At 45.2% G+C, this 20,051-nt stretch overlaps 1 protein-coding gene across 1 annotated transcript; it reads left to right on the forward strand.

Moving 5' to 3' along the window:
• Nucleotides 1-645: 645 nt before the first annotated feature.
• On the forward strand, nucleotides 646-18,712 carry TRIM35 (tripartite motif containing 35). Its single transcript, XM_016214882.2, has 6 exons — nucleotides 646-1,090; nucleotides 9,556-9,651; nucleotides 12,105-12,335; nucleotides 13,829-13,851; nucleotides 14,646-14,764; nucleotides 16,103-18,712. The coding sequence occupies exons 1-6, from the start codon at nucleotides 656-658 to the stop codon at nucleotides 16,678-16,680; spliced, it is 1,482 nt and encodes a 493-aa protein (XP_016070368.1). The 5' UTR covers nucleotides 646-655; the 3' UTR covers nucleotides 16,681-18,712.
• The last annotated feature ends 1,339 nt before the right edge of the window (nucleotides 18,713-20,051 follow it).

Raw genomic sequence — 20,051 nt, forward strand, 5'->3', positions numbered from 1 at the left:
CTTTACGCACCAGGAAATAGATTTTGAAAGATCGTGACTTGCCCACTTATCCAGTCAGGGAACAAGAATAGGGTCTTCTCTCACCTGTTTTCTCCTTACCCCATGGGGTAATAAGACTGGCCAAAATTAAGTAAACAACTACTGAAAGGGTGGGCACAGATCTTTGAAAGGACACTATCAATTCTAAGTGGAGAAAACACTAACCACGCTGTGAAGACCCCAGACGCTACGTCCGACCCCGGAGGTGGGGAGCTCTGGCTTTTCCTGTATCGCAGGCCTGACCTCTCAGGGACTGGTTAAGGAAGGGGCTTACAGACTTCATCTCCCATTTCTAATCGGAAGTGGGTTTCCAGTGACACGGAAGCCCTGCAGCACCGCTGAGGAGTTTATTCCTCGCTAACTCCAGAGAGCCCGGGCAGCACTGCGGGGGACATTGGAGCGGACCAACCCCGCCTCGCTCCGCCATGTTTTTTCGCCCCAACCGGAAGTGGGGCGGAGCCTCTGAGCATGCCCCGCACGATTGGCCGGCGCCACTGTCGCTCAGCACCTGGAGGGAAAGGGGTTGGGCCCCGCTAACCTAGGGATCCGGGGAGCCCTGAAGTGGATGGCAGGGGCGGGAGCGGAAGTTGCGGCGCCAGAGCAGGCTGTGGGTGCCATGGAGCCGGACCCCGCTTCGTCCCCTGGGCTTTCCCGCTCCATCAAAGAGGAGCTGCTGTGCGCCGTCTGCTACGACCCCTTCCGGGATGCCGTGACTCTGCGCTGCGGGCACAACTTCTGCCGCGAGTGTGTGAACCGCTGCTGGGAGGTGCAGGTGACGCCCACCTGCCCAGTGTGCAAGGACCGCGTGGCCCCCGCCGACCTGCGCACCAACCACACCCTCAACAACCTGGTGGAGAAGCTCCTGCGGGAGGAGGCCGAGGGCACGCGCTGGACAGGCCACCGCTCCCCACGCCTCTGCCGCCTGCACCGCACCCAGTTCAACCTCTTCTGCCTCGACGACAAGGAGCTGATGTGCTTCTCGTGCCAGGCCGACCCCCGGCACCAGGGACACCGCGTGCAGGCAGTGAAGGACACCGCCCACGACTTTCGGGTAAGCGCGGCTGTGTGAGGGAGGTGGCCCAGCGCGTGCGTGGTGGCGGGGTTAGGACTGGAACCCAGCACCCCAAACCCCGCTGCTCCTGCCACTCCACCCTGGCAGAGCTGAGTGTGGCCAGCCCTGCCCCTCTTCCTGCAGCCAACTTGCTGGTGTCGCCTTAGGACCCACCTTTTGTATGATTCCAGTAACCTATAGAGGCTGCCTTTTCATCAGAGCTGGCCCGAGGGGCCTGAGAAGAGAGGTAAACAGGAAAGTGTGCGAACTGGGCTTACGTGAGGTTCTCAAGACAACCCCACCCATGCACCCTTTCTGCCAGCGGGGTGTGGCCCATGCCTCTTTGACAAACACAGGTGTGGAGAAAGCTCAGGAAATCTGGAGCTTGGCACACTCAGGTTAGAGGTGCAGGATCCCAAGGCCTGGCCATAAATTAGGAGCCTTGAGATTCCCAATATTGGCACCTGCTTCCCCAGCTGGCCCATCTGTTGTGTAGCTGTAGGGAGGCCTCTGGCCCTGGCCAGCTGGTTTATTCTGGATCCCTTTCTCAGCATCCAATGCCTAGAGTGCCCATGGCTATAAATAAAGGCGCAACTTACAGGACAAAACTAACATAGGGAATATTTTGGTGTAGGAAAGAAAAACAATCAGAAAATAAGGATTAGCCAACTCAGGAGTTTTCAGATTTTTTTTTAATCTTAACCTAGGGGTGGGGAACCTTTTTTTCTGCCAAGGGCCATACAAAATTATCAACTTAAAAATTAGCCTGCTGTATTTGGTCAAACATTTAATTAACTAATGTGATGGCTGGAACTGCTTCTCATTGGTGAGGCCTTGGCAGGGCCAGACCAAATGGTACAGCCTGCAATCAGGGTGTTCCCCACCCCTACCTTAACCCATAGTGAGAAATATTTTCTCCATTGTGACCCAGAACACTCATGTATGTATCAGTTGAAACAAAAGTTCTGTGAAAATGTTGATTGTACTCTGGCATTTTATGTTGTGTTTTTGCTTATTGTTTTCTTTTAAAAATTGCACAGGGTGTGAAACACCAATTTATTTCATCACCTATAATGTTTGGGTTAGACCCACATTTTGGAAAACAACAGTTAGGTGGTAGGAAGCTGAGTGTATTGAAAAGGAGGTGCTGCAAAAATCCCCCACTGCCTAGTCTACAGACACTGTTTAAATTAGCTTGTTTGTTTTAATGCCTTTCTTAAGAAATATCAAAAGTTGATTAAAATTTTATACACTTTTTTTACTTTTTAAAAAAAAACCTTTATTGTTAACAATATGACAGATGTTCCCCATTTTTCCCCCCATTGGCCCCCTCCACCCAGTTCCCGCCCCACCCCAGGCCTTCACCACACTATTGTCTGAGTCCATGGGCTATGCATTATAAGTTCTTTGATTAATCTCTTCCTGCCCCTCCCCCTTCCCTCTGAGATCAGTCAGTCTGTGCCATGCTGCCATGCCTCTGGGCCTGTTTTGTTCATCGGTTTATTTTGTTCATTAGATTCCACATATGAGTGAGATCTTGTGACACTTGTCTTTCTCTGACTGGCTTATTTCACTTAGCATATTACTGTCCAGGTCCCTCCAAGCTGTCTCAAAGGGTAAGAGATCCTCCCTTTTTTACAGCTGCATAGTATTCCACTGTACCACAGCTTTTTTAATTCACTCATCTACTGATGAGCACTTGGGCTGTTTCCAGATCTTAGCTATTGTAAATAGTGCTGCTGTGAACATAGGGGTGCATATATTCTTTCTGATTGGTGTTTCAGGATTCTTAGGATATATTCCTAGAAATGGGATCACTAGGTCAAACACAGTTTCATTTTTAATTTTTTGAGGAAATGTTATACTGTTTTCCATAGTGGCTATACCAGTCTGCATTTCCACCAGCAGTATACCAGGGTTCCCTTTTCTCCACATCCTTGCCTACACTTGTTTGTTGATTTATTGATGGTAGCCATTCTGGCAGGTGTGAGGTGATACCTCATTGTGGTTTTAATTTGCATCTCTCTGATGATTAGTGACTATGAGTGCTTTACCACGCCTCTTGGTCGTCTGTATGTCCTCTTTGGAGAAGTGTCTGATTCTTGTCCCACTACCTTTCTGACTAACTCTACTACCTCCATCTTATAAGGACCCTTGTGATTACATGGGGCCCTAGCAGACAATACAGGATTATCACCCCATCTTAAAATCTGGAATTTAATTACACCTTCAAAGTCCTTTTTGCCATATAAGGTAATATACTGACAGGTTCAGGGATTAGGACATGGACATCTCTGGGAGACCATTCTTCAGCTCATTATAGGTAGGTACTATTATTTTACAGACAGTGACACTGAGTCTCCGACAAATTAAGTAACCCATCCAGAGCCACAGAGCAGGTACTGTGGAGTTCACCTGGGCCTTATTCAGCCTCTACTCTGGTCATGGACTTTGAGAGAAGCTTCTCTGATCCCAGTATAAAACTTTCCCTGCTGGTCCTCTGTTCCAGGAGCTGTGAGGGCAGCTCACTGTGTGTGTGGGAACTTAGAGGCTTGAGGGGACAAGAGCCACTGTAAGTGGGCTTACTGAGTGCCTACTATCTGCCAGGTTTGGTATGTCTGCTAGAGGACAGGGCAGGCAGTCCTAGCCCCTGCCTTCTTGGAGTCCAATAGGCATGACTGAATAATAATCACACTATTGCTTGGTTTCAGACTGTGACATCCCTGTGCAGGACAGTATAAGGTGTGATGGGCTGTTGTTACAAGGAGGCCTGCTCTTGTTTGATGGCCATGGGAAAGAGTTTCTGAGGAAGTGATTTTGCAGCAACCCAGAGACATGCTGAATGAGGGTTGAGGGCATCCAGGACAGATCCTGCAGGGTACTGAAGGGCTTGTTAAAGATCTGGGATTTTGTCCGATGTGCCATGGAGCACAAAGGGAAGGACTGATGAGCTTTCAGAATGTGACAAAGTGTTTAAACCAGAGCTTTAAAGTGTGTGTTGGATCTTGAGGGGACCTTAGGAAATCCTCTAGTGTTTGTTTCTCAAACTTGAATAATGTACGCATTCTTCTTAAAGGAAAAAATATTCCAACAGTATGTCTTAACTTATATTCCTTATGTACAAGCACAAAACTCCTGTAAATTCCCCTTGCTTGTGCCACATGTAGATAATAAAACCAAAAGAAGTTTACAGATTAAGTACAAGCAAAACTAACATCAATACAATCCTAGTTAAAATATTAATTACAGGGTTGTATTTTGTTGGAACTAAAGTGCTGTTCCTGGGTGGCTGTGAGTTTCTCTGGCAGTATTTGTAAAACCCCTTTAACCTGTTCCAAGCTATGGCTTGATTCACCAGCCAAAATTTCCCTGTTTGAAGAACTGAAACTTTCCTAGGATGTAACTGGCCTTCATTTGGGTCTAGCACATCCTTCACCTGTGAAGTGTATTTCTGTTCTTTGCTAGGCAAAGACAACATAAGTAGTATAGCCTGGTGTCAAGGAAGTTGTTAAGAAAATACAAATGCTGGCCCTGAAGTTGTAGGAACTGAAAGTGTGCGTCAGCACTGTTTATGGGGTGATTCACAATAGACTTATCTTAATTGTTTTGTTTTTTAGGTTATCACTGAATAACACACTAATTTAAAACTCTCATGGAAAACTTGTAAATCCCAAATACTCAGATCCAGAACCATGGGGGACTGTAAGGAGATGATTGTATTTGACTAATGAGAAAACGGAAACTTGGAGAGAGACCACTAGCAACTCATGCTAGTCGCGGGGATTGAAAGTGGAACACCTAGGCTGGAACTCAAGTTTCCTGACTCCCAGTCTAGCCTTCATTCTGGTTTGCATCTCCAAAGCAAACCTGCCCTGAGCCTACACCAAGTCCCAGGTCTCTGAACTGCCTTGTCAAGACCCCTTTCATATCCATCCTATGGGACTGACCTGATGGCCATCCTCTACCCTCCAGCCCCTTTCTACCCCAGCCCTTTCCCCTTCCCCTTCTGGGATTACCTTCTTAGAATCAGCCTGGCCAAATCTAACCTAGGAGTATTCCAGGCACTTCTTAAGTCTTCCGCCTTCCAATTATTTCCCTTTGTTTGCTAACTTCACCACCATCCCAGACCCCGTCCAACCCCCATGGGCCAGGCCCTACCAGATCCAAGTGGCACTGCAGGACATTCATTGTCTACCTGGCAAGGCATTTGCCCAGGGACAGAATGGGGACTTACTGAACACTGCTCACGGAGGCTCCAGAGTTACAGGGCCAGCACTAGGTGCATGGTAGACACCTGCTTCTTAAGGAGGGCTGAACACCATGAGAAAGGAAGAATGGGGGGACTGGGTTGCAGTTGGATAAGAAAGGGATCTGTTGTCTCAGATGCAGTTATGTTACCCATTTAGGATAAGAAGCCTGGAGAGGGTGCATGAAATGGGTGAAGGTGGCCCAAAGGTACAAACTTCCAGTTATAAAATAAATAAGTCATGAGTATGTAATGTACAGCGTAGTGGCTATTGTTAATAATACTGTAGAGCATATTTGAAAGTTACTAAGAGAGTAAATCTTAAAAGTTCTCATCACAGGGAAAAAAATTTGTAACTATGCATGGTGATAGATGTTAACTAGACTTAATGTGGAGATCATGTTGTAATATATGCAAATATCAAATCATCATGTTGTGTACCTGAAACTGATATAATTTTGTATGTCAATTATATCTCAGTTAATAAAAAAAGAAACCTGGAAAATAACCAGTAAGAGAAAGTTATCTGGCACTAAGTGGCAGTTAATAGTAATAAGAGCCAGCACATGCCAGGTGCACTCTTGTAAGCACTTGCATGGACTGACTTGTTGGATACTCACAGCCCTTTTACGAGCTAGGTAGTATTCTCATCCCAGAGATGCCAAGAAATTAAGGAACTTGCTCCAGATCACTCACTAATAAGTGGAGGAGCTGGATTTGAACCTGGGTGGCCAGGTGTCATGCGAGAGCTCTTAGCTACTACATCAGTCTGCCTGAAATCAAATGTTTGAAATAGATAAGAAAAAAGACAGGAACTAGAGACAAATATTAGGAAATCCTGGCGATGGACCAGTAAGCGTGAACAGAGAAAACCACCCTCAGCATTTTCATGGGGAAATTTCGAGAGACCGTAGAGGTGGAGACTCTTTTGCTCACTGCATATCCCCAGGTCTTAGCACAAAGTAGATGCTCAACTAACTACTTGTCCAGTCAGTGAGTACACTGAATATCCATGTTCTCTCCACTATGCCACATCACCTCCTGGACTGGAAGTTAGAAAAACTGATTTGTACCCTGTTTTTATCACTAACCACTGGTGAGAACTTCTCTCTCTGTGGCTGTCAGGCTCTTCAGCTTCAAGATGAGCAAGCCTTCACTCCTCCTGCAAAGGTTTATTGAGCACCACTGTGCTAGGTGCAAGGAAATGATGTTAGGACTTGCCCCCAGGAAGCCTGCAGCTGTTCCAGGAGAGTGAGGCGATTTATTCAGGCTAGTGAGTGGGGATGAAGAGGTATACTCGGGAGCTGTGAGAGCCCACGAAAATATACCTGAACTCTACTGGGAGATCAAGCTGGCTTCCTGGAGGAAATGAAGAGGCCTAGCTAATAAAGTAAATCAGGAATTATAAATAAAAGATATAAGGTTTGAAAAGAGGAAAACAACACTGAAATAGGGTGTGTAGTGTTGTGGTTAAGAATGTTGCCTTCAGTGTTGGACAGAGTTCTGAGTACAATTCTGCTGGTTCTGTTAGTCTGTGTAATTTTGACAAGTTACTTAACTCCCCCAGGCCTTATTTTCCACTCTGCATAATAGGAATACAGGTGCTACGTTGTAGGGATGTAACATGCTCAATAATAACTACTTGCTAGCAATAATATAATTTTTGGTTGATCTCACCAGCTGAATTAAACCAGAATTGTCCAAGTGATTGAAAAGTTTGGGAAGGACAAGGGACTGTCACCCCCTCTTAGCTTTCTTCATTGTCCCATAACTCCCTGTCAGGGTTGAAGGCCAGAGGATCAGGCTGTGTTATTTGGGGACCAGCACAACACTGGGTAAAGTGTGTGGGCGGCTGCTTCACTTCTGTCATTCATACTTATTTGACAAATCGTGGAGCTCTCCTCTTGGACTTTATTACATGGTTTTGTAACAGAAAGCTTGTCCCACAGAATAAAACAGGATGATATTTCAGTGGTCGTGTGGGACACGCATACTAATGTTATTTTGCTATTGAGGAGACACATCTTAGTGGTGATATACTACAAAAAACAATATTTTTAAAAATCTGTTAAATATTCTCAAGAAGAACATAAAAATGTCCAGAATGAGTAGAAAAGAAAAGAAAACCTACAGAAAATGAAATCAGTCATTATTGTGTTTTCTGTAGCATAGCAGTTAAAAGAATGGGCTGTGGAGTAGGATAGATGGCCTAGTAGTTATCTGTTGCTGTGTAACAAATTACCGCAAAACATAGTGGCTTAAAACAAAAAATATCTATTATCTCATGGTTTCTGTGGGTCAGAAATGTGAGCATGCCTCTGCCTCAGGGTCTCTCGTCATGCTGTTATCAAGGCATTGCCGGGGCTACCGTCTCAACTGAAGGCTCGAGTAGGCCAATATCCCAATTCAGGCTTGTTGGGGTGGTTGCTGGCAGGATTCAGGTCCTCACTGGCTGTTGGTTGGAAGCCACCTCAGTTCCTAGCTCCAGAGGCTGCTCCGTAGGCTAGATCAAGCAACAGAAGGTAAGGAAGGCTATGCACAGGCTTTTTGTCACCTCATCTCAGAAGTGATCTCTCATTACTTTTGCCATATTTGATTGGTTAGAATCACTAGGTCCAGTCCACAGGAGAGGGGATTCCACCAGGGCATAAATACCAGGAGGTGGAGGTCATTGGGGTCATTTTATAAGCTGCCTCCTTCATTCTGTCCTCTGGCCCCCAGTGATTCATATCCCTCCCATATGCAGAATACACTCACCCCTCTTAAGATCCCCATAGGTCTTAACTCATGATAGTATCAGCTCAAATTCCAGAATCGCATCATCCAAATTAGGTCCAGGTGGAGATGGGGCTTTTTGGCAGCTTAAAACAACTAACATCTCGCAGGAGTGAGGGATCACCGGGGCCGTCTTAGAGGCTGCCTACCACTGCTGTTTAGTTTCACATTCTTATTCTGCCACATACTAGCTGTGTGCTCTTAGACTAGTCAGTTCCCCTTTCTGTGCTTCAGTTGTTTTCATCTGTGAAATGGGACTAATAATATTATTTACCTAATAGGGATAATGTGATGATTAAGTGACATAATTTGTAAAGTAATTAACACAGCCTCTGGCAAATAGTAAATCTTCAAGAAATGGTAGTCATTTATAATTAATATCATTAGAATTGTTATTTTTTATTATTTTCCCAAAGAAAAAAACTTGAGCCCTGGGCAGGTGGCTCAGTTGGTCGAAGTGTTGTCCTATACACCAAAAGGTGGCAGGTTCAATTCCCAGTCAGGGCACATACTTGGGCTGCAGGTTCGATTCCCAGTTGGGGGCATAAAAGAGGCAACCAATTGGTGTTTCTCTCAAATTGATGTTTCTCTCTCTCTCTCTCTCTCTCTCTTTCTCTCTCTCTCTGAAATCAATGGAAACATATCCTCTGGTGAGGATTAAAAAATAAAAATTTTTTTAAAACTTGAAAAGCTTTCCCAGAATGTAGAGAAAAAAATAGAGAGAGAAAATGCTAGGCCTTGGATACAAAGGGTGGGAATTCAACCTTAAACTAGCCCCAGTTCTTCAAGGAGTCCAGGGAGATCAGAGCAGTGGGTAAAGTTTAAAAAACAAAAACTATTAAACAAAAAGGTATTTGAATCTGCTGATTAAAGTATCTCACATGATCCAAGCATGATTAGAATATTGGGATAAGGTTAGGATGTGGGGAGACATCGTTTAGATAAGGACCTGTGGGAATAACTGGATGAGCCTTGTTGTAATCAGACCTGTTAGTTAGTGACTGCAGGCCAGTCCAGTTTAGAAAGTCCCAAAGGGAGCCTGTGGGCACACTGACTTTACACTTATATAAACAGCTCAGGACTCACAGCCAAGCCTGGACCAGCTTTAGGCCTGAGCAGGATGCATCCCCTCTGTGCTGTATTGTGGCCAACTTGACTGGGAATATGCTTCTTGACCTCCTCAGCCCCGTCCGCCTGTCAGTAGCAGGAATAAAATAACAGGGTGTGGTTAGAGGGTATCTGAGGACCCTTTATATTGTAAACATCAGGTTCAAGGTCAGGGCCATGCTTCCTGCTGTCCCCTATAGTGCCTGGACAGACTGGGTTCAGTAATTGTGGTTGAGTTATATCCTCATGGAAGTGGAACTCCAGCTGTAAATGTGCCTGCCTGTCTGGCCTCCACCCCTAACCTGTCTCCTTGCCTCTCTCTCATTCCTCCCACCAGGCCAAGTGCAGGAACATGGAGCACTCGCTGCGGGAGAAAGCCAAGGCCTTCTGGGCCATGCGGCGCTCTTATGAGGCCATTGCCAAGCACAATCAGGTAAGTGAGTGCTCAGGCTGCATGGGAGACTGGGACCACCTAGGGTCATCCGGGGAATAGGTGAGGGTGGGCTGGCTGTGGCTGTTGACACAGAGTTGGCCTTCGCCAGCCCTGATAGTATAGCACAGCTATGCTCTCGGACACTGATTGTGGCTGTACTGCCAGGGCCTCTTTAAATACCTGTGCATGGCCGTGCCAGCATCCTGCACTGTGGTTTCAGACTAACTTAAGCATATGCCACACTTCTCCATCTACTTGCGTACTCAAGCCAGTGATGACCTGGGCTCATTAGTTATTCCTCTTTCCCACTCACTCTCCATGTCCACTCCATCAGCAGTCCTGTCCCCTTTATCTCCAAAATACATCACGACCATCCTACACTCCATATCCACTGCCATCATCCCCGTCCAGGTCACCGTCTTTTCTCAGCTGCCCTCCTATCTGGACCCTATGCTTCTTTCCACTCTTGTTCTGCAGTCCACTCTGCAGAGAGTGGACTGCTCTTTTAGAAAAATGCATCAATCATGTCACTCCTCTGTTTATAACTGTCCAGTGGCTTCCATGATACACAGCACAATCCAGATTCCTCACCATGGCCTCCGAGGCCTTCATCCAACCTCTTCCTGTCTCTCAATTTTAACTCCTCCCATGCTGGGCTGTGTTCTCTGTTCCGGCCACACTGGCCTTCTTCCTGTTCCTTAAATGAGCTAAGTCTTCTGGCTATTCTTTCCTGCCTGCTCTGTTTTTTTATCTTGCTGTATGATAAGAATCATCCCCGATTTCACTCTCCCTCCCACTATACATTCTCAGACTTTTTAGCTTGATATTTCAACAGTGCCATCTCTTCTCATTTGCATTTCTTTATTAGTTTGTACGTCCTTTCACAAGTATAATAGCCATTTGCATTTCTTCTGTGAATGCCCATTCATTCATTTTTTCTTAGAATATTTATCTTTTCTCCTTGTGAATTCATGAGAGCATTTTGTATATTAAGAATAATATATTCTTATATATATTCATATATGTGAAATATTTTTCCTACTCTGTCATTTCTTTTTCAATGAATCATTTTCACTTTTTTTGGTTATTTTCATTTTTCCAGTGAATCATTTTATCATCATATTGTCAGAGCCATAAACATGTTGAATTTTCAACCCAAAGACATAGATTACTATCCTGCCATTGCTAGAGCACACATTTTAAGGTGTTTTTCCGATAGTCATCATGAACTATACAATTTGTATATTTTAATAAATATGTATTTATCTTTATTAGCGGTCTTTTGCCATACAAAATTTCTTCTTTTTATATGTATTCAGTTACTTCATTCTTTCTTTGAGGCTTCTCAGTTTCACATTATAGTAAGAAAAGTCTTTCTCACTGCAAGATGAGAAATATTTTCCTGCCTTTTTTTTTAAGTACATTTGGGGTTTCAACTTTTTAAAACCTTTTTGTAGTTATAATTAAGAGTATGCATATTATTGCCCAGCCTGTGTGGTTCAGTGGTTAGAGCATTGGCCCGCGCACCAAAGGCTCTTGGGTTTGATTCCAGGTCAAGGGCATATATCTCAGTTGCAGGTTCATCTCTGGCCTTGGTTGGGTGCATGCAGGAGGCAACCAACCCATGTGTCTCTCTCACATAAATGTTTCTCTTCTCTCTCTCTCTCCCTCCTCCCTTCCTCTCTCTCCCTCCCTCCTCCCTCTTTCCCTCCCTCCCTGTCCCCTCCCTCTCTCCACTGCCTCTAAAATCAATGTAAAAACTACCCTTGAGTGAGAATTAATAACAACAGCAAAAATTTAAAGACTATGCATGTTATTAATGATTCTGGTATTGTTTATTGATTTTAGAGAGAGGAAGAGAGAGAAACATCAATTTGTTTTTCTTTTTATTTATATATTCATTGATTGATTCTTGTATGTGCCCTGATCAGGGATCAACCCTGCAACCTTGGTGTATCAGTACAATGCTCTAACCAACTAAGCTACCTGGCCAGGGTAATGGTTCCGTTTTAAAATAAATACTTCCTACTACTTTTTTGGTAAGCCTCTTGATCGAACAAATTTGAAGTCCTAAGATTAGACGGCAGTTAATTTTTTTACAATAGTTGCTGTTTGCATTGATTCTTTTCTGTGATTCAGGATTTATTTTGCTATTGTGCAACTTAAACAAGATACAGAATATTAACGAAGTTACAAGACCACAGTTGTCATATATAAGCAGTGATTTCAACTTTTAAAAAAATTAATCAGAAACAACGTCATTATACTGTTTGACTTATTTTAAATTTAAACTTGTAACTTGTGCTAAGAAAACTACATCTATTTTTTATCCATTTGGGTTCTACATATTGTTTCTTTGGAAAGTAGAATTCCTTCACTAAAAATCTGAGTCACTGGTCTAGGCGAAGGCTGAGGTCTGATCCCCGTGCCCTCCTTCCTGCTCTCTGCTGCAGGTAGAGGCTACCTGGCTGGAAAGGCGAATCCGGCAGGAGTTTGAAAAGCTTCGAGAGTTCTTAAGAGTGGAGGAGCAGGCCATCCTGGATGTCATGGCTGAGGAGGCGAGGCAGAAGCAGCTTCTGGTGGAGGAGAAGATGAAGGAGCTCAAGAAAGACACAGAGACTCTAGCCCACGAGATTGAGCGGCTGCAGATGGAGATGAAGGAAGATGATGTTTCTTTTCTCATGGTGAGGAGCTCATCAGCTTCATTCAGTGACAGGGACTAGATGTTCAGGAACCAGTACGGAGCCTGAGACCAGCAGCCCTAGGCAACGTAGCAGTCTTCCTAGGGTGAAGGAGCTTACAGACCACATCCTCTGCTTGGGTTAAGAGGCTAAAAAGATATTAATCAGAGTAGGAGTCCCTGAGGAACTGCCAGGCTGTTTTCCAAGAGACTACACCATTTTACATTCCCACTAGTAGTATATGAGGATTGCAGTTTTTCTCATCCTTGCCAACACTTATCTTTTTTATTATAGCCATCGTAATGGGTGTGAAGTGGTATCTCTTACGGTTTTTTAAAATATGTTTTTATTGATTTTAGGGAGAAGGGAAAGGAAAGGAGAGAGAGAGAAACAACAATGTGAGATTGGCTGCCTCCTGCACACCCCCTACTGGGAATCGAGTCCACAACCCAGGCATATGCCCTGACCGGGAATTGAACTGGTGACCTTTGGGTGTATGGGACAGTGTTCAACCAACTGAGCCACACCTCCAGGGCTCTCACGGTTTTTATTTGCATTTCTCTGATGGCTGGTGATACTGAACATCTTTTCATGTAGTTGTTGGTCATTTGTGTATCTTCTTTGGAGAAATGTACATTCAAGCCCTTTAACCATTTTAAAAATTGGATTATTTGTCTTTCTATTGTTGAGTTGTAAGATTTTTTATATATTATGGATACTGGACCTTTATCAACTATGTGATTTAAATATTTTCTTCCATTCTGTGAGTTATTTTTTCACTTTCTTGATGACATCATTTGAAACAAACGTTTTTCATTTTGATGAAGTGCTATTTATCTATGTTTTCTTTTTTTGCTTGTTAGTGCTTTTGGTGTCATATCTAAGAAACCATAGCCTAACCCAAGGTCATGAGCTTTATAGTTTTATCTCTATATTTAAGTCTTTGACCCATTTTGAGTTAATTTTCATATATGGTGTAAGATGGAAATCCAGCTTCATTCATTTGCATATGGATACCCAGTTGTCCCAGCACCATTTGTTTAGACCATCCTTTACCCATTGATTGGTCTTGGCACCCTTGTAGATAACCAATTGCATGTAAATATGATGGTTTATTTGTAGACTTTCAATGTCCACTGGTCCATATGTCTATCCTTACGTTAGTACCACGCTGACTTGTTTACTTTGCTTTTAATAAGTTTTAAAGTAGGAAAGTGTAAGCCACCAACTTTGTTCTTTTCCAAGATTGTTATGGTTATTTTGGGTCCCTTGAATTTTCATATGAATTTTAGGATCAGCTTGTCATTCTGCAAAGAAGCCAGCTGGAATATTAATAGAAATTACATTGAATCTTTAGATCAGTTCGGGGGGTTATGGCCATTTAATGCTATTAAGTCTTCTGATCCATGAACATGGGATATATGGCTCATTCTGGGGTCATAAACTTACGTGTTTTCTCTGTGTCTATATTTATGTCTGATTTTTTTCTCTTTCAGAAACACAAGAGCCGAAAACGCCGGTAAGTTGCCAGTATTGATGGAGGGGAGGGAAAGAGCAGGCAGAAATACCTGGGGTGCAAACTCCAGTGGCTCCAGGGCCACGCAGGTAATAAAGCCAGCTGGATATATTACAGAGGGAATGGTGGGGACTGGCCAAGTGGAAAGAGCCCCCTTTCAGGGCATCCCACTGTTGCAGTGTTGTTTTCCTGAGTGTGGGGCATTACCATCCACTGGGTGGGGAGAGAGAGTCCATCCTGCACGTGGCTCATTGTTCTCAGTAGGTATCCAAACATTTAAGCTTGTTTCTCAGTGAGCCTCCTCCCTCTGAGAGCCTCCGAATATATACTAGTTTATGTTGATGATTGTACACAGGAATGAGTAAGGAAGAACTGTGTCTCAGTCAGAGCTGTACAGAGATGGAAGAGAGTGCTTCCCTGTCACTGTAGGTATTCAAGCAAAGGCCAATGACACCTTCATACTGTTGGACTAAAGGGCCCTTAAGGTACCTTTTGACTCAGACATCCTATGAGCAGATGTGTAAATGTGATTTCTGCCCACAAGGATGGGAGCCATGTCTGAGAACCTCCTATTTATATTTATCTCAGCTGGGGCAGGATGAATCCTGAAGCAGTATGAGCTATCCTGGCTCATCTCCCATCAGAGCCCAGTCTGGGTTTGTCCTGGGTGAGGTGGCAGGGAGTTTAGGTCTGTGACAAGGGAAGGAGTCCTATTGTTTGTTAGGTCCAGCTGACCCAGTTAAGCCTTGGATACGTGGCTCTCACCCTGCCCACCAGACCCAATTCTCCTTTCCCAGCCTCTTCTGCACCATGGAGCCAGATCCCATACAGCCTGGCATGCTGATCAACATTTGCAAGTACCTAGACTCCCTGCAGTACCGTGTCTGGAAGAAGATGGTCATGTCTGTTGAATCTGGTGAGTGGGCTCACAAGCAGGTGATACAGGCCGGGGGTGGGAGAGGCACTTCATGCAAAGCAGAGGGCCAGCTGAACTCACTTTCTCCAGCCTATTCAGACAGGGCCCTGGCACCCTGCTCCTCCACTTCTTGCCCCACTGCTCAAATGCCTCCTGGCAGAACTCCTTCCTTTTTGGGTCCTGACACTTCAGAAAAAGAAACTGACTTCTATTCAGAACTGTATTGTGTATATAATGAAAGACTTCCTCAGTTCAGGATTGCCTCTTTGAAGGGGATTCCAGCCCACACCTCACTGCATCATCTGCTATGGGCTGAATGTTTTATATCCCCACCCTACCCTGGTACATATATTGAAGTCCTAACCTTCAGTGTGATGGTATTTGAATACAGGGCCTTTGGGAGGTGAATAGGATCCAATAAGGACATAAGGGTGGGGCGCTATATTTAGATTCGGGTTCTTATAAGAGACACAAGAGAGCTGGCTTCCTCTCTCTCCGTCTTGTGAGGACACAGCAAGAAAGTAGCCATCTATAAACCAAAAAGAGGGCCCTCACCAGAACCTGGCCATGGGGGTACCCTAATCTCAGGACTTTCAGCCTCTAGAACTGTGAGAAATAAACTGTTGTGTAAGCCACCCAATCTATGGTACTCTTTTGTAACCACCCAAACTGACTGAGACCTCATGATTTTACAGGGAGAAATTTCAGTGACCCAGGGAATGTTCTCTGCTTTTCTAAAACAGCATGGGAGTTGTGTGAGCATCAGGATCCCTGCCTGTATTGATTGGCTTCCTGTGGCTGTCATACTCAGAGACTGCAAACTGGATGCCTTAAAATGACAAATTAATTCTCACACTGCCAGAGACTAGAAGTCCAAAATCAAGGTGTCGGCAGGGTCTTGTACTCTCTGAACTGTGTAGGGGAAGATCGTTCTTTGTCTCTTCCTAAATTCTGGTGTTTGCAGGCAATCCATGGTTGGGACTGCAGCACTTTTGTCTCCGCCTTTGTGGTTACATGACCTCTCCCCTCACTGTTGCTTCTCTTTTTGTAAGGACAACAGTCATTGCATTAAGGCCCCACTCTATTCCAGTCTCATTACATCTGAAACAAATAAGGTCACCTTCTGAGGTACTGGGGGTTAGGACTTCCACATACCTTTTTTGGTGAGGCAGGTTTCCACTCATAACACTGCCCCTCAGCCCAGGGCAGCTCCCTCCCTACACTGGGGCAGGTGGGACACCATTGGTCAGTCTGGGGGACTGGGGCATCAGCTGGCATGGCAGAAGGGCAGGATGTGAGTTTTGCTGATTTCACCCCACTATCCCTTTCTGCTCTCAGTGCCCTTCAGCTTTGATCCCAACACCGCAGCTGGCTGGCTGTCTGTGTCCGATGACCTCACCAGTGTCACCAACCACGGCTACCGAGTGCAGGTGGAGAACCCTGAGCGCTTCTCCTCAGCACCCTGCCTGCTGGGCTCGCGCTCCTTCTCCCATGGCTCCCATGCATGGGAGGTGGACCTGGGGGCACTGCCCAGCTGGCGAGTGGGCGTGGTGCGCATGCGCCAGGACCCTGGTGCTGAGGGCTATTCTCACAGCTGCTACCAGGACACTCGCTCTGGCTTCTGGTACCTGTGCCGCACGCAGGGAGTGGAGGGCGACCACTGCGTTACCTCAGACCCGGCCACATCACCACTAGTCCCCTCCATCCCACGCCGCCTGCGTGTGGAGCTGGAATGTGAGGAGGGCGAGCTGTCCTTCTATGATGCTGAACGCCACTGCCACCTCTATACCTTCCATGCCCGCTTTGGGGAGGTGCGGCCCTACTTCTACCTGGGGGGCACACGAGGAAATGGGCCTCCTGAGCCTCTGCGCATCTGCCCCCTGCGCATCACTGTCAAGAAGGAGCTGGATGACTGAGGCTGCCCGGGAGCCTGCCAGATGCTGCCCAGGTGTTATGCCATGGCCCTGCTTTCTTTCTGTTCCTCTTTCTAAAGCCCACACTCACCTGGACACCTCTACCTCCTGGCTTTCTTGCCAGGATCTTGCTACTGAGTAATCCTTCTCCAGGGCTCCAGGCCCCAAACTTTCCTCTTCATATTTGCTCTTTTCTGTACCCACAGTTGAAAGTCATCCAGGAGATAGCTTGCTGGCCAGGCTCTCCCCAGAGTCATGGCATCTTCAGGATGTGATTTTCCTTAATCCTAACTCCAGGATTTCTGGAGATGTTTGCTTTTAGAGTAAGACCTGTTTTAATTAAAACATTTTAAATATAGGTTTTATTATTCAGGTATGGTGAGGCCAACAGATCAGGAGTCAACTGCCATTGAAAAGAGTTTGTTACTCCCAGTTCCCAAGAGGAGGAGTGGTGCTATGGGGGGGGCACACAGGGATGCACCAGATCCCCTAAGAGGCAGAGGGAATGAGGGGGGAGCATAGGCAGGAGACTAGTGGTTTTCATAGGAAGGAACAGATGAGGCAGATACAGGTGGACAGATTTAGGATTGGCTAGTTTAACAGCCCTGGGAGGAGCAATTCCTCATGGTCAGTGAGCTCCAGATTTCAGAGTATCAACAATACAGACTTGGGGGGGGAGGGGCAGATTAACTGGGGAACTTATATGCATATATGCATAACCCATGGACACAGTAGTAGTGTGGTGAAGGCCTGCAGGGGGGAGGGGTAAATGGGGGGAAAAGGAGCATCTGTGATAATTTCAACAATAAAGATAAATTTTAAGAAAGAACACAGAAAATAATAAAATATAGTTAATACAGGGCCATGGCATGGCTTTAGGGCAGGACCAGGGCTTGGTTTATCTGTCACTTTAAACCAGTATTTTTAAACTGCCTCACGGAGCCTCCCTGGGGCTCCTCAAGGCTTGAGGCAAGGCTGCCCATCAGATCAACACTGATTTATCTCTTTACACTTCTTGGATGATTTCCTCTGAAAAGAGGGTTCCAGAGTACTTAAAAAAACACAATTTTAAAACCATGGTTTAGACCAGTTCCCTCTCCAGTCCTTGGTTTCTTCATCTGTAGATAAAACGGCAGGACTGGAACGCTGTGGCTGTACTTCCGTAATTGCTGGGGGGAATCCCTCTGGCCGCTGGTACAAAGGTATGAGGAGGGAAGGCAGAAGGATGCAGCCTGCGGGCGCGCAGGGAGTTGGGAGGGAGGGAGGTGCCTCTTGACTTTGCTGTCCCCAGCCTGCTCACTCTTGCTCTGCTGCCTTTTGCATTTTTATCCCCATTTCTTCTTCCTCTGCCCTGCTTGCCAGACTTGTTCCTCCACCTTTTTTCTCTCACGCATGCCTACAGGTAGTTTTTAATGGTCAAATCATCATGTCCTGGGGACAGCGTTGTAAAAGGAAATTTTTTTTATAGTTAGCAATGTTCTCACTGGGGGAGCACATTCCTGACCCGGGATTCACATTCTTTTTCCTGCCTCCACCGCCAGTTCACAGAAACTGACATTTTATACAGAAATGACTCACAACTATAAATCGGTTATAAATGTGGTGTGTGCTTTGGTAGGGGCCATGGGAGGGATGGGGTAGGAAATGCCACAGTGTAAAGGCAGCCAGTTTGGGAGTGTGAGGATGCTGGCAAACCTGTGAGCTGGCCCCTCTAAAGGCGCTCGGACTTACAAAAGCTCAAGGCACTTCAATACCAAGCACGTGAGGTCAGTGTGCACTCTGAAGTATTTGTCTAGCCCCCATATACTTATCTTGACCAGAAGTTATTGTGTTGGTTATAATAAACTTTTTTAAATGTTTGTTTATTTCCACCTTAGATGTTGGAAGAGTTGTTTGTTTGGTTTTTAACAGGGTAATTTGGATAGCTTAGATTCCTTTTTACAAAAATAAAAATACTTGAACTAAACCCCCCTTTTTTTGACATTTTCTTTTTAGCTTTCTCATAAGTAAAAGTTCATCCATGTTGTAGAATGAATTTGACTTGATTCCTTTCTATTACTGGATGATATTCTGTTGTATGCATGGACTGCATTCTACTTACGCATTCAGTTGGTGGACATTTAGATCATTTCCACTTTTTTGGCCGTGATGAATAATGCTGCTACGAATATTTGTGTACAAGTTTTTGTATGGACAGATGTTTTCTGTTCTCTTGGGTATATACCTACGAGTAGATTGGCTGGATCACGTGGTGACTGTGATTAACCTTTTCAAGGGACTTCCAGGCTGTTTTCCAACGTGGCTGCACCGTGTTATGTTCTTACAAGCCGTGAATGAGGGTTTTGACTGCAGCCTTTCCTCGTTCACACTGGTTGTTGTGTGTCTTTTAACTTAGCCATCCTATGGGGGTGAATTGATATCCCATTGCAGTTCCAATTTGCATTTTCCTGATGCCTAATGATATTTAGTGTATTTTCATGTGTTTGTCACTTGCATATCTTTTCAGGAGAATCGACTTCAGATCCTTTGCCCATTTTTAATTAGGTTATTTGTATTTTTAATTATTGAATTTTAAGAGTTCTTTATACATTCTAGATACAAGTTCCATACCAAATTCAGGATTTACAAAAATTTTCTCCCAGTCCATGGGTTCTTTTCACTTTCTCAAAGATGTACATTGAAGCACAAAAGTTTTAAATTTTGATGATGTCCAGTTTGTTTATTTTTTCCTTAATTGTTTGTGTCTCCCAGAACTCTCACCTTTGACACTGTCCTTAAACTCATATATTCCAAGTTCTGGATTTTGGCTTGGGCAAGGGACAGTTGTCCTGTGGACAGGGAGCCCTAGTCCAAGAGTCTCTTTCTTCCCTTGAACCTTGTCCTGTCCTCATCTTCCACTCTCACTTGTCCCTATTTCACTCTCCTGCTCATCACTACATTCAGCTGAAGACAGCAGCCCACCGGGCAGCCTCTCCTCTAGCTTCTCCCACCTTCAGTCCATCCCGTATGCTGCTGCCAGACATACTAGCCTTCAGTCTCACCTGTCACCCAATAGTGACCTCCACCCCTACCTTCCCAGGACAGTTAGTTCCTCAGGGCAGCGCTTGGAGCTCATCTCCCTCCCCCTTCACACACACCCCTGCCAGCCGGGCTTCTCATGACCCTTCAGACCCAGCTGCCTGGCTTCCCTCTTACCGCTGGCTATTTGAATTGGAATGTCCTGACATCTGTTCCTCTGTTTATTCTGGTTATAATGGCCTCACTACTTACTTGCTGTGTCTCCCCGGGTACACGGTTTACTTTCCTGAGTTCATGTCCCCATCTGTCAAAATGGAGCCAAGGCCCCTGTAAAGGTCTGATGCAGCAGCGTGCCT

This window comes from Miniopterus natalensis, chromosome 4 (genome assembly GCF_054644295.1).
Source record: "Miniopterus natalensis isolate mMinNat1 chromosome 4, mMinNat1.hap1, whole genome shotgun sequence".
NCBI lineage: Eukaryota > Metazoa > Chordata > Mammalia > Chiroptera > Miniopteridae > Miniopterus > Miniopterus natalensis.